The sequence below is a fragment of the Sorex fumeus genome, unplaced genomic scaffold (genome assembly GCF_029834395.1).
Source record: "Sorex fumeus unplaced genomic scaffold, SorFum_2.1 ptg000037l, whole genome shotgun sequence".
In the NCBI taxonomy this organism is placed as follows: Eukaryota; Metazoa; Chordata; class Mammalia; order Eulipotyphla; family Soricidae; genus Sorex; species Sorex fumeus.
This window is the reverse complement of record NW_026606094.1, coordinates 41,751,132-41,765,987: the sequence shown is the minus strand read 5'-3', so window position 1 is coordinate 41,765,987 and position 14,856 is coordinate 41,751,132. Positions and strand designations below refer to the sequence as shown.

At 40.2% G+C, this 14,856-nt stretch overlaps 1 protein-coding gene across 3 annotated transcripts; it reads right to left on the bottom strand.

Moving 5' to 3' along the window:
* Positions 1 to 663: 663 nt before the first annotated feature.
* CLDN12 (claudin 12) lies at positions 664 to 13,742 on the bottom strand. Of its 3 annotated transcripts, none has more exons than XM_056118548.1 (3): positions 13,649 to 13,742; positions 5,836 to 5,908; positions 664 to 5,137 (listed from the first exon to the last, which is right to left on the bottom strand). In XM_056118548.1, exon 3 carries the CDS (start codon positions 5,102 to 5,104, stop codon positions 4,370 to 4,372), a length of 735 nt encoding a protein of 244 aa, XP_055974523.1. In that variant the 5' UTR covers positions 5,105 to 5,137; positions 5,836 to 5,908; positions 13,649 to 13,742; the 3' UTR covers positions 664 to 4,369. The 3 variants fall into 3 exon arrangements, with proteins under 3 accessions (XP_055974523.1, XP_055974524.1, XP_055974525.1); XM_056118549.1 differs by lacking the exon at positions 13,649 to 13,742 and adding an exon at positions 11,310 to 11,331; XM_056118550.1 differs by lacking the exon at positions 5,836 to 5,908 and having other exon boundaries at positions 13,649 to 13,736.
* Between the last annotated feature and the right edge of the window lie 1,114 nt (positions 13,743 to 14,856).

The following is a 14,856-nucleotide window of genomic DNA, read 5'->3' as shown; positions in this document are numbered from 1 at the left end:
TAGTAAGTTTATGTAGTACTTCCTAGAACTAGAATCACTCTTTTCCAAGGAGCTCTGTGTAGGCTGTACTTTTGAAAACAGACCTTGGATAATGGTTCCAAATAATCTCTTTTTCTCAATTCTGACTAGTAAATCAGTGTTTTTTGAATCTGGATGGCAGCTTTGGATTAATATTCTAATACAAAGAGATTCTACAATCTAAGGAACTACCAGAAAGAGAGTGGATGCATACCAAGGTACAACTATTCCAAGAAGCTTTATGTGACAGAGTAAAGCTCATTCTAGATTTCAGAAATTCTGAGACAATTTAATGATCAGTATCACATCCCTTCATAAACTCAGGTTCTAAAGAATTGGGCGTGGAAAGTAAAGAGACAGTACAGTCAGTAGGACACTTGCATTGCACAGAGATGACTCAGGTTCAATCCCTGGCACCCCACAAGGTCCTTTCTGAGCCCGCTAAGAATGATCCCGAGCACATAACCAGAATTAAGCCCTGAAAACAGCCAAGTGTGGCTCAAAACAAAGGAAAAAAAATAGGAAATTATGGTCCCTTCTGAGCTCGCCAAGATTGATCCCAGGCACAAAGCCAGGAGTAAGTCCTAAAGACTGCCAAGTGTGGCCCCAAACCAAAAACAAAATAGGAAATAGAAGCTAAATCTCCTATTTAACCATTTGAGAATTCCCAATCGCCAAAATCATAGACCATTAAGAAACTTCATTCACTGAAAAGACAAATCTGGCACACTGACTTCATTCAGTACTTTTTGGTGGTATGTTAGTTTAAAACAGTTCAGCAAACAACTAGGGCCACTCCTAGAACGGGCAAAGAAGTCTTAACGCTTCTACAATAAATCCATGGTTTTCATTTACTTTTCAATGGCTATTTTATAAGGCTTTAAAGTGAAATATGTCTTTTTCAGTTTACATATATTCAACTAACATTTCTCAAGATAGTCTACCTTAAAAGACTGAGGAAATAAGACTACAAACAGAAACTTATAAAAATACATCTTTTAATAAACATCAAGTAGTACAGTGCAGTTTTTAGTGAAGTTTTACATTACAGCTTACAGCAAACATTATGTATTGCAGTGTATATTTACAAGTAAACTCAGGAATTTTTTTCCGCAAAGGTGAATAAATTGTATATGGAACATTCATCCCACATTTAAATTTGGTTTCCAAATTGGTTTTTACAAAAGTTGCTTACTATTAAATAGACTTTTACAACATGAATTTGAAGTGGAACCGGGGCAATAGTACAATGGCTAGGGCCCTTGCCTCGCATGCAGTCGAACCAAGTTCAAGCCCCGGCTACCCATATGGTCCCCCAGAACCCACAAGAGTGACCCCTGAGTGCATAGTCAGGAAGAAGCCCTGAACACCACTGGGTATGGACCAATCCCTGCTCGCCCCCCCCCCCCCACTCCCGCCATAAAAGATATCCCCATCACAATGAGAGCCTGATGAATCCTTAAAAGTACTAAAAGAATGATAAACACTCTCTTTCTTTTGATGGCTTTGAAGAACAGCTGCTGAGAGCAAATCTGAACCATTTAAAGGCAGTAAGGGAAACACCTGTTTCTTTTAAGTGATTTCCTAATAAATACCATTTTGAGGCTACAGATTATAAATTCAAAAGATTCTTGTAAGAAAAGTTTAACATTTATATTTATGGTCCCATGGTCCAAACACTATCTTATATTAATGGCTAGTCTAAATTTCTTCACCATTGTTATACAAGGAAAAGAAGAATGGTGGAATTCTTGACACTATATAGACAATTTTAGTGAGAGAGGGGACTGAAATAAATCAGCAAAGGGGAATATTTAATCTTAGGGCCAGAGAGAGAGAGAGAGAGAGAGAGAGAGAGAGAGAGAGAGTACAGTGGGTAGGGTGCTTACCTTGTTTGTGGCCAACCTATGTCTGATCCCCAGCACCCCATACTATCCCCCAAAAATGCCAAGGGTGATTCCTGAGTACAGAGCCAGGAGTAACCCCTGAGCATCACCAGGTGTGCCCCTTGCCTCCCCTCAAAAAAGGAAGAGAAAAAAATCTTAATGGGCTGGAGTGATAGTACAGAGAGGGCATTTTTGCCTTGCATGTGGCCAACCAGGGTTTGATCCCCAACACCACACTGAGTTCCTCAAGCCTGCCAGGAGAGATCCCTGAGTGCAGAGCCTGGAGTAAGCCCTGAACACCACCAGGGATGGCCCCCAAGAAACACACAAAAAGTAATTTTATGTAAAAATTCTACCTGCCATCATTTTGGAAGGATCAAGACTCAACTATGTCTGAGAAGATCTAAAAAGAATAAAATCAGAACCCAGAACTAAAAAGCCATAGTCTTGCATGCTTTCTACTGATACTTCAAATTTATACAAGTGGAATTATGTGCTATATACATAAACTAGTATTGGGATTTGGAGGGAAGTATATTCACAGAACAATAAACCATATGCAAATCTGCAAAAAGGGCATAATAATCTGTTTCCCATGCAGCTACCTGTTCATGAAATTTGTAATGGTTAACAGAATAAAAACCTTATGAACACAGTACTAACTACACCAACTAAGCAGCAGTTCAAATTCATCAAGGCAAAGACCAAACATCCCTGAATTTCTAAACTTCTTCTCAAAATTATTAGTTCCGCTAAATTTTACCCAAGTAAAAAAGATATTTTGAGTACCCCTCCATTTTCTATTATATTTTCAGAAGTGAACAATTTCTCTAATACCTTTGTCCATACATATTATTATGACAGCATCTAAAGTAGGCACTTAAAGCAGTGGTTTTCAACCAGGACCACCACCCATTTGAGGTCAGTTTGAGAACTGACAATGAATAACCACTGGGACAGAGCAGTGATTTTCAACCTTTTTACATCTATAGAATGCATCAGTCTGGAGACCAACGGTTGAAAACCACTCCTTTAAAGCCTAACTTCTCAAACTGTGGGTCGTGACCCCAAACATAGGGTAATATAACTAAATATGAGGGCTACTGTAAAATAAAGTTTCTTTACAGTTCTCAGTAAATATTTCATTTGTACACTTATTTAACATACCAGGGTATCACATAAAAATTTCTTGGACAAAAAGGGATTGCAAATGAAGTAAGTTTAAGAAGCCCTGCTCTAAAGGATCTATAATGAATTAAATTCGAAGTTCTAGAATATTGCTGATATTGTAAAAGCCTTTGCATTTGAAATATATTACTGGAGCAATGACTGAGAAATTAAGAGCAGCTACCAATAAAGTCAGACTGTTCCCTTAATTATTAATTTTAAGATCAATAGTGGTTTATCTTCCCTATTAAACTTTGTGACAGGGACCAGATCTCATTCTTTGCCATGCATCCTCTTCTAGCACCTACTAAAGTGTTGGACACAGATAAATGCTTAAGGAATAATCATTGATGGGGAAAGATCTGAATCAAGGGTGAATGTAGGTTATGCCTTAACTTTCACCCATCAATCAAAAGTTAGAGTGAACCATTAATATTGTCACTGAAGAACAGATGACTGCATCTGATCACTGTTAAAAGAATACAATACACTGGTCCTCTTTCTTCCAGTCACTGAAAGATTATAGATGGATATGAATACCACTTAGTATTAGAGGAAAAGGTTGTATTGCCTCAGAGGAAGCACCAATCACGAGCACATTTTAACTCCAATAACTTATAGAATCATTAGCATTTAAAATCCTGTAATACATTATTCATTGCTAGCAAACATTTAAAATGTTAGGCTTATTCTTTGACATCACATAAACTGCATTTAATTCTTAACCATTGGCATGAGGTAGAAGATAAGGAATTCACAAAAGAACATTATCTTCAAAATTCTGGACCCTATTCAATACAAGTAGGTGTGAGCGAGAAGTAAGTCATAGTCTTAAACTGACAGACTGATTACTGTTTAGTATTACCCTACTGAACATAAATTTCTTATATGTGAAATAATTTTTTTTTCTAACTTAAAGTATTCTGGGGGGGAAAGGACGATAAACAACCTGAAAAACTCAGATTGTGTATAATACCTTCTCTTAGCCATTATTTTTAACTTTACCATGTTGCTCTAAATCACCTCAACTGAGACAAAAGTTCCTCCTATTTAACTGATTAGACATCAATATGAAGGTTAAAAACTCTTCTAGTATAAGAAGCAAAAGAAAAGAAGTAATTCACATTTAATATAAAGTACTTTTCATAAAAACTAGCAGCACTTCATTCTACCAGAACACATAAACTTGGTTTCACTGACTGGTCAGAAATGAAAAGAAAACATATATAGGTTCAAACAACTCCTTGGAAAGGGGAAATGTGAGGCTACAAAGTTTTTCTTAACAACTATTTCCCTCATTAGGTGGTATGTGAAACTACTGGAATGTCAATCTCAATGGCAGAGAGACGGGAGCGTGCTGAATAGGGCTGTGAGTAAGTGTGCATATTGGCAGGATGTGAGTAAAGTGGTTGCCAGAAAGGAGAAGGCAAAGATTTGCATGCACAGTACCAAATAAACAGAAGAAGGGAAGTCATAAACAGGCCCCCAGCACTAGCAATGGTGACATACACTGCATAGTCGAATGTAAAGACTGGCTCAAACTTCCTGTTCAGATGGGTATTATAAAAGATGACCCAGATGGATGGGGAGAGGCTTACAATACCTGCCAGAAAAAAGAACAGCCCAGCCACCAGATGGCAGCCTGCACTATTGACCAGACACTTGGCGAGTTTGACATTGGGCACCGAGGACCTGAAGGCTGTATTGCACATTCCAATTAGGCAGAGCAGTAGGGCCCCCATGGCGATCAGGATGCTGAGAGGCAGGGCAAATTGTAGGACCCTCAAGTCCAGCTGGTCAACTGAGGAGTACCAAGTAGTGTCGTACATCAGGCAGTCACTACTCCCATCATAGCGGGCACACTTTACCCATAGGCCAGTGTAAACAGTCAGGTTCTTTTCATTTCTGTTGAACGTGATCAGCCGTAATTTTCTCCAGTTGGGCAGTAGAGTCCCCGCAAAGAGGCCTGCTACTGAGGCGATTCCACACAGGAAGGACAGGACCGTGGCTGCATGGACATCTCGACAGCCCATGTTAGGCAGGCTTGTGCAGGCTTGTCTGTCGGACTAGGGAGGGTGACACACAAGAGGAAAAACCATGAGGGGACAATAGAAGAATACAGCAGGACGTGTAGTGCCAAGTGGCAACACTATTAATGCTGAAATGTCAAAGAGAGAAATTCTGCTCTTTGTATCCTTTCTGTGCACAACATGAATGTACACAAACACATGTGCCTGTGGCATCAGAGCACAGGTGCAGACATGCCTCTGTCACCACCAACTAGGTGGCGCAGCAAGGGAAGTCTTTAGTCACAGCATTTTTCTTTATAGTACATCAAAGAAACAATCAATACAATTTTAAATTCCCTTAACATAGCCCCTGAAATTCTCACAGTTGGCTATCTACTCACACAATCAACATGCATAAATGAAACTAGGTTCAAGGCATACAGCAACCATCAAGTACAGACAATACAAATTGGACCTCAGTTGTAAAATGAGACATGCACATAGTAGAGGCAAAGGTGGCTCATAAAAGATTCAGGTGTAGACAGACTTTGAGGCAAGCTGCTTGGGTTCTAATCCCCACTTCCTCAATAGCCAAATGATTTTGAACCAGCAACAGCTCTTCTTGTGCCTCATTTTCCTCATCTAAAAAACTGATAGTAACAAGCCTCTCCAATAGGTTCTTCAATGTGTGATGATAATGTCAAGTGCTCACAACATATCTGGTGCACTATAAGACCAAGGCAAGCAGTAAGTACCTTGTAGCACTCAATGAGCAGTTCAAGTTCTTGACATACTGGAGAAGTTCAAAGAATATGTGCTGAATAAATCCTAAAAGAAAAAACAAAAAGCAAACTCACCTCAATCTTAAGTCAGGCACACTGGAAAATTAGGAAATGTAAATGGATTGATTCCTCTCCAAAGGAAAAATAAAGAAGAAAACAAATGTCCTTGAAATTATTCTGCTCAGCTATCTCATAGATGACTCATAGATGACCTGAGCGCTTTTCAGATTGTTACCGATCATACTAATACTGCTCAAATAAGATGTATGCAAAGTTTTGAACAACCACCTTTCTCTATTAAAGGCAATTTGTAAAGAAAAGAAAAACATAATTAGGCCTCTCTCTCTCTCTCATCCAAAATTCAAATGCTTTCTTTCTTTTTTGTATATGGCAAACTCTAAAAGTCACTATCTTATTCACATTTCGTTTCTTCAAGGGTTTGAAAATCGCTGTCCAAATATCATTAAAATATATTTTCTCTGCCTTCTGTCACATACACTTATGATGCAACAGACAAGGGGAAGCACATTTTACCTCTTTTAATTGTATGACAAAGGGAAAAGATTATTCTAAAGTTTAGGATATACTTATTTGGGGGCCAGAGAGATAACAGAAGGGTTTAAGGCACTTGCCAAGTTCCTTTATGGAATGAGGATGACCCAGTTTCAGCACTACCTATGATCCTCTAAGCACCTCCAGGAATTACTCCTGAACATAGTCAGGCTTAGCCTCTGAGCATTGCTGGACCCCAATCTCCCACCCACAAAAGAATCTTCTTACTTCAGAATACTGTTTTTACTTTGAGTAAAATATTATCTGTTAAGATGATACAGTAACTTTCTCAGGAGTTCAAAATGATGAGAAATACTACTCCTAAATGCATCTGAATGTGAGAACAACATGTCCTTTAGAAAGCAATATATTTACTCCAGTATTATTTGGGAGATGAGAGGAGGCAGTATGGGCTACTCCTGGTTGTGCTCAGTAGTGACTCCTGATAATGTCTGGGGACCATTAAGCGGTGTTGGGAATTAAACCAGGGTCAGCTCTATGTATGGAAAGGGTTGCATCTCCCATATGATCCTCTAGCCCAATATTTTCTACTAGTAAAACTAGCAGTGATTTTCTAATAGAAAATATATAGGTATATGTTCATACCTATAGACATACACAATCTATTTCCCCCATACACTGTGAGCAACATGCACACTGCCTGTCACATTGTCATCCTAATATAAGAACTGGGACTTGCGCATGACACAATAAAAACAAAAAATGGGACTCTGTCCCCAAGACCATAGTAATTTACAAAGGTAGGTTACTGATAAAGTAGAACTGGTAAAGTATATGGTCATGGGGCTGGAGCAATAGCACAGCGGGTACGGTGTGTGTTTTACACGGCTGACCCGAGTTCGATTTCCAGCATCCCATATGGTCCCCCAAGCACCACCAGGAGTAATTCCTGAGTGCAGAGCCAGGAGTAACCCCTGAGCATCACTTGGTGTGACCCCCCCTCACAAAAAAAAAAAAAAGCAAAAAAAAAAGTATACAGTCATTCCTATCAATATTTCATTCAAAGTATATTTAATGAGTACCAGCCACATGCAAAACAGGTCCTGAAGGGACATTAAAACCACTAAGATCTGGACCTTGCCCCAATGTGTTAGTTAACAGACAGAATGAGGAAAAGAATGTGCTGTTCTATGAGAACTCTAAATGCTGCTGTTCTATGAGAACTCCAAATGCTAAAAAGTAAATCAGTTTTATGATCAGTGAGTGTCAAGTGGCAAATTATGTAGTAAGCTAAATGAAACAATAAGATGTCTGATCAAAAAAATATGTCACATAGGATCTGAGAAAGACAGTGCAATAAAACAATGATTTAACAAAAAGAGTACTTTAAAGAAAACAGTACTCTATGTCTCTCAAAGTTTCAGAACTCTGTCAGATAACCTATTCACCCTATCACAGTTACTTCTTGCTTTCAGAGGTGGTTAACAAATACATTTATCAATATAATTGAAATTACCCCAATTAAACTCACCTGTACCACTGATTCTTACAATGCAAATGAAGAATCAAATAAGGATAAATTACATTAATAAATTCAGGGATGCTCTTCAGGCCTGAATTTTCAGTTGAACACGTATGTCTCTTGCTTGCTTCCTGGTTCTTTCAAGATTGTGTTCACTCTTGACCATGTATTCCTTTCCTTCAACCCCATGCACAACTTTCTAAATTTCAGTCAATAAAAACTATATTGCTTCATTACTTCACTTCCTCCTAAAATTCCCTGAATACTTGTGCCAAGGTTAGTACTTACATTTTTTTCCTACAAAGAACAAATAATTAACAAAAAAATTAATAAAAGAATTTGTGAACATCAAAAATAAAATTCATCCCTATTTTTGGGAGGGGGGGAGGGAGCACACCTAGTAGTGTTCAGGGTTTATTTCTGGCTCTGCACTCAGGGATAACTCCAGGAGGGCTGGTGAACCATATTAGGTGTCACGGATCAAATCTGGGTCAGCTGCATGCAAAGCAATGTGCTGCTTATTACCCTTATTTAAAGCCCTACATGTTTATTACCTGAATATTACTTGAAGTAGTATTCTATGGGACTAGTACCTGTTGTACTATAGCTTAGCCCTTCATTATATTTTTTAGCAGTTCTTAGATTAACAGAGATAGAACAATGCCCATATCAAATCAATATGCATGTTATTTCCACCTTCTGAACTTTCTTTGTAGAAGGATTCTTAGTTCAAATTTTAGTCTGGGAACCCAGAACTCCTATAGAGTTAATATGATAGATTTTCTTCAGAAAAAAAGTACTATTCACCACAAGTCTTTAGCTAAATTTTTATTGCAGTGCTAGAACTCATGCCTCAGCACTTTACAACTTTTGCTTGTTTTTAATGTCCTGTTAACTCCACATATATTTGATTTAATAGTAAGTCATATAGTCCAATAGGGGATGAAGTAATATTCTATGGGACTAACTGCAAGGAAGCATGTTTAGCAATTTAAAACTCAAAAACAATGCTGACTCTCAGCTAAGGATCTGTTTATAATACAAGAGTGAAAAACCACTCTCTGTCTTGTTACATATCAGCTAATTCTGAATCAGAATTTTTCTCAAATTCAAATATAATCATCCCACTCCATTTCTTACCATGTAATTTATTTTAATATTATTAATTTTTAAATTCTTTTCCTAGTTTCCAAGTTTCCAATTCTAGCATCCTTCCTCCAAATTCTCAGACTCCTTATGTGTCAACATCCCATTTTACATATTGCAGACAAAGTATACATACAGTATTTCTATAAACTTTTCAATTTTTCAGCTTCTAATTTGGCTAAGAGCATCTTCTCATGCTATTCTTCCTTTAAGAGCATTCTTAAACTCCACTCTTTGCTTAGCCAGTACGTTTATATCTCTAAGGTTTCTAGGGAAGCTGATTCTAAACTTTCTTTCTCTGCCCCTAGTTATTGTCTTTGTACTTTTTCATTGGTAGCAGTGATTATACTTATAGTATACTGGTCAGTGTTTATTTTTCCACCAGAGTGAATTCCAGAAGAACAGCGAGTCTTCTGTTCTTTTCCCTTTGTCCAGCATTGGCACATAAAAGCACTCAATTATTTGTCAAATGAACAAACAAACAAAGGCCTATAAAAGTATGGCCAGGACACAGAAGGAAACGTATCAATTTGCTATTATTAGCTCCATTATTCAGATCCAGTGTTCTTAAGCCTCTAAGCTTTTATACCCTGCCTCTTCTTATCTCTATTGGTCAAAGTCTATTTCATTTTTTACAACAAATATAATGTTCTTCCCCCAGAAACTTCCCAAGAAATGAGGTCACTCGCAAGTATTTTCACGTGGGTGCTGATTCTAGAAATAAGTATCTGTTTGGCAACACAGATTAACCTATATAATGGGTAGAGAGTCGATCTACCATGACTGTGCTGATTCATGTGTTCTCAACTTTTGGATATGAACTACAGCAGATATATACCCCTTCATTAAGAGTGGTCAATATAGCCAACTAATGTTTAAACTTACTGTTTATCAAAGCAAGTATTATATTTGTAGCTATATTTTCTTTTAAAAATGGCAAGGAGGTGGGGACGGAGAGAGAGCGCAGCTGGTAGGGCATTTGCCTTGCAAGCGGCCGACCTGGGTTCGATCCCCGGCATCCCATATGGCTCCGCCAAGCACCGCCAGGAGTAATTCCTAAGTACAGAGCCAGGAATAACCCCTGAGCATCACTGGGCAAGCGTCTTTTTGCTATACAAATTCTCTAGACTGAAGATGATAAAAAATGTGTAAGACTAAGATTACATTTTAACAAATCTAAGCAGTGCCTCTCATGAGCAGTAGGCTCTGATATACATAACAGACACATACATGGGTTTGTTATTTCTGAGAGGCAGTTTGATATTGTGGCCCAGGTAACCAAAGACCCAAATTCTAGTCACAACCTTCCATGTACAACCTGAAGAAATCATTTGTCCACTTCACCTTAAAGTTCTAACTTGTTAAAATTCTCCAAAGTAGCTGTGAGATCATGAATAAAGTAGCACTTTATAAAACAGAAGAGAGCCAGAACTTTAAACTTATAATAATAATTATGATATATAGGCTTATTTACTCTCTCTGGCTATGAACATTCTTTTGTTCTGTACACTAGACAAAATAATCACAGATGATTACAGCCATGTAACAATGACAGAGCACACTCTCCAGAGCAGTTGCTGACCAAATAAAACAAGGGCAGTTTCAAAATCATCACTCCATTTTTGTCATCTACTATATGTTCCAAAGTGACTTTCAAAAAAGCAGATAAAATTTGGTAATTTTAAGATTACACAATTTCAATGCAATCCTTCTGAGTAAAAACAATTTCAAAAGGATTTTTTCCTATGATTTAAAATAAAGTTCAAAGAAGTCTACAATAGGAATAGTGGCCAAGAGATTTAGGAATTCACAAACCCATCACAAACCCATCATTAAGTAATTTTCCAGGCAATAATACAATGGGTCAGATGTTTGCCTTATACAGGGGAGAACCAGGTCTGATCCCCAGCACTCCATGTGGGAACCTCCCAGCCGTGCCATAAGTGAACTCTGAGTGCAGAGCCAGGAATAAGCACTGAGCACCGCTGGTGTGGCCCCAGGACCAAAATAATAAATTTTCAGCGCCAACTCTGAGGAATAACTATACAAGAACATGTGTGATAACAGTCATATCCATTTTTAATGGTCATAATTGCAGTCCTTTCTCCCTGTAACGTGTTTTCTGAGAAACTGAAGATCATCAGTCTTTGCACTTGGAAGGAAGGTGTGCACTGTAACAATTTTGTTGAACTAGAGAAAAGTGTCACGAGATATATGGCATCATGTCTATGCATAGAAATGAGCTATAATCACAGACAGTACTTACTCGTTGAGGTTTCTGGTCGTTCTAAATCAGCTTTATCCAAATGAGAATACACATCTGAACACACAGTAGCAATACTCAGAGCCTAAAGAAACAACAACAAAAAAATTCACCCAAATAATTACATATTATTTGGAGCGATAGCACAGCGGTAGGGCGTTTGCCCTGCACGCAGCCAACATGGCCGACCTGAGTTCGATTCCTCCGCCCCTCTCGGAGAGCCCGGCAAGCTACCGAGAGTATTCGCTATGCCAGACACAGTAACAACAAAGTCTCCAACGGAGACGTTACTGGGCCCGCTCGAGCAAATCGATGATCAACGGGAGGGCCTTTACCTTTACCTTAAATTACAGTACTTCTTTAAATATTCAACTTCACACAGAATTAGTTAAAATAATTATCGCACAGCAGGTAGGATGTTTGCCTTGCACGCAGCCAACCCAGGTCTGATTCCTCCACCCCTCTCGGAGAGCCCGGCAAGCGACCTAGAATATCTCACCAGCACGGCAAAGCCTGGCAAGCTACCCGTGATGTATTCAATATGCCAAAAACAGTAACAACAAGTCTCACAATTTGTTGTGAGATGTTACTGGTGCCTGCTCGAGCAAATCGATGAACAGTGGGAGTGCTACGGTGCAATTATCGCTCAATACCAATAAAATAGCACTGTATAGCACTGTCCTCCCGGTGTTCATTGATTTTCTGGAGCGGACACCAGTAACGTCTCACAACAAATTGTGAGACTTGTTACTGTTTTTGGCATAGTGAATATATCACGGGTAGCTTGCCAGGCTTTGCCGTACAGGCGAGATATCTCGGTAGCTTGCCAGGCTCTCCAAGAGGGATGGAGGAATCCAACCTGGGTCGGCCACGTGCAAGACAAACACCTTACCCAATGTGCTATCGCTCCAGCCCACCAATAAAATAATATAACAAAATATCTGTCCAGTAAGAGGCAGGGAAAGGAGGGGGATATTTTATTTTTAATATGTCATTATGTAATATAGATAAAAATTTAAATCTCCCTTAGTCATTTGAGAAGATGAGAAACGGGATAAAAGTCACATTATTGTCTTGGAATTACCTTATCAATATTTAATGAAATTTTAAGGCTCCTTTCAGAGCCTTACAGTGAAAGAATACAGAGAACACTGGACTGTGCATTGTCCAGGAAGTAAAATAATTGTTTCTTCGATACTTTTTAAAATGATACCCCAAAACCCGGCAGCGTGGGTCAGCACCGTGCATCCTAAAATTTGCACCTGGAACGCTTTTTCGAATATATGGTTACCCCACGGGCCTCAGGGACTCAACCTGCCATTTAAACGTTTCAATCTATCTTTTTGAAGCATCAGGGACTTCCTCCTCAAACAGTATTTATCTCCACCAGCAAGAGGATGCAGACTAGTAAACGCCTGAGCGCTTCCTGGACCAGGGCTTTTATCACTAGCCCAGGGCCGATTATTACACCTGCAGCAATCCTCACTGCGGGGAGGAAAGATTTAAACCAAGTTTTCGCCCAGGACATGAATGATTCTTGAGTTGGCAACAAACATTCTAACTGCTCGCCTCAAAGTCAAGTGGATCCTTTTAAATTGTATTTAGTTAGTTAGTTTTTGCCATTCAAAACTCCACCTAAGAGCCAGGGAGGAGAGAAAGCTCGGGCACTGGAGCGCAAGCTCCGCAGGCTGGAGGTCTGGGCTGGACCCCCAAGCCCAGCCGATTCCCCACAGCAGCAGCCTGTGGTCGGGCCTCCCTCCTCCCCACCGAGAGCACCAGGCAGGGAGCAAGTCCTGGGCGCCGCCGAGTGTGACCCGCAAAGCCTGCATCACGTCCCTCCGGGCCTGAATACGCTACTCAGTCGAAACGGGGTCACCAAGTTCGGCCTTTCCCGAACGTGCGCGAGGTGGGTGGGTGGGGGTTGGGGAGAATCCAAGCTTCCGGCGCCCCCGCTGACGGGAAGAAAGGGAGAAAAAAAAAAAAAGCTTTCTAGCCGGCGAGCCCGCCGCGAGGACTGGGGGAAATCAAAAACGCCCGCAGGAGCCAGCCCTGCCCCAATGCTCGGGTCGAACCCGCAAGCCGGGCATCTTCACACACCAACACCCGCGATCGCACCCAAAACAGCAGCCGGCTGCAACCCACCCGGCCCCTCGGCACTGCCAAGCCCGCCGTTGCACCCGCGCCTCCCTCGGCGGCATCCCAAGCCCTCCTCACGCCGCGGCCACCTCCACGAACGCGCTCGGCGATTTTTTTTTTCCACCCGAGTCTCCTGACTTCTTCCCAGGCCCGCGAATACCCTCAACTCTGTCTGCCCGAGACCCAGAAATCCTGACCACACCTACCTGTCTCTCACACCCGAGGCACTTCACACTCCCTCCCCCAGGAGCTCTCAGCTGGTCTGGCTCGCGGCGTCCCCGGAAGTGCGCGCCCCAGACAAGCCGCGCCGGAGGCTTCTGGGAATACCGGCGGGTTCCCCAGAGGCCCGCGAGAGGCCGGCCCCGGAGTCCCGGGAGACTACAACTCCCAGGATCCACCGCGCCCGCAACTTTCTGCGGCTACCGTCTCCCGACCCCTCCGCCCCTCCCTTCCCTCTCTGGCCACCTGCTCAGGTCTGTTTGGTGCAGATTTGGATTGTGGGTCTGAAATGAAAAGGTCAAACGAAACAAAACCCAGAATAGTATTCGAGTGGATGTGATTTTTTTCTTAATAGGTTTCATTAGAAATGACCTTGTTACCCCCACCCCATCCAATGAATTTATCTAGACAAAAGGATGCACAGGCCAACTCTAGTAATGGACTGTCTAGGTTTATGTGGCTGTGTGTTTACACGTTAGTTGGGTATGGGAATAATGAATTTACATCATCATAAGATCTTATTGAAAATTAAGGAAATTGGTAAAGCCAGAGATCCAAATAAAACACATAGATGCTTGAACTCTATGAGGCTCGAACTAACTTTAGTTTACTCTCCCTCACAATTTCAATTGCCCTGTACCTTTCTTTCTTGGCTTCTCCTATTTTTGTAGCCCTGTTTAGCGACTATCTGCATTAAAAAATTCAAAAGTATTTTTTTAAAAAAAAAAGGATGCTACTACATTTGAATTATCACACAGATAACTGTGACAAATGTTGGCAACCTGAATCTGGAGAAAATTACTGTAAGGTGCTAATAGTAATATTTCAATTATATGTATCTTAAATTTTTTTTCAAATTATAAAGTTTTTAAAATATAAAGTTTTAAAACAATATTAGGTTCAAAGAAAGCTGAGGGATGATTCATCGCTGTCACACTCTGCCCCATATGATGCTGAGCAAATAAACTGCCTTGATATTTTATCTGTAATAACTACATCAAAAATAATAGAATGAGTTACTATCATTAAATGACTTACTATATATAATGTAGTTTACAACAGTGTCTGACACACAATGCTGTACTGTTACTATTTTGTGTTGTTCTAGTAACAACAGATTATTAGTGATGGAAAAGGGAGAAAGAGTAATACTACGTGCCATACTGCTTCAGAAATTATTAAAATTGTCTAAGAC

Bases quoted from the DNA above. Each gene is read 5' to 3' on its own strand.
- CLDN12 (XM_056118548.1), bottom strand. From the start codon at position 5,104: ATGGGCTGTCGAGATGTCCATGCAGCCACGGTCCTGTCCTTCCTGTGT.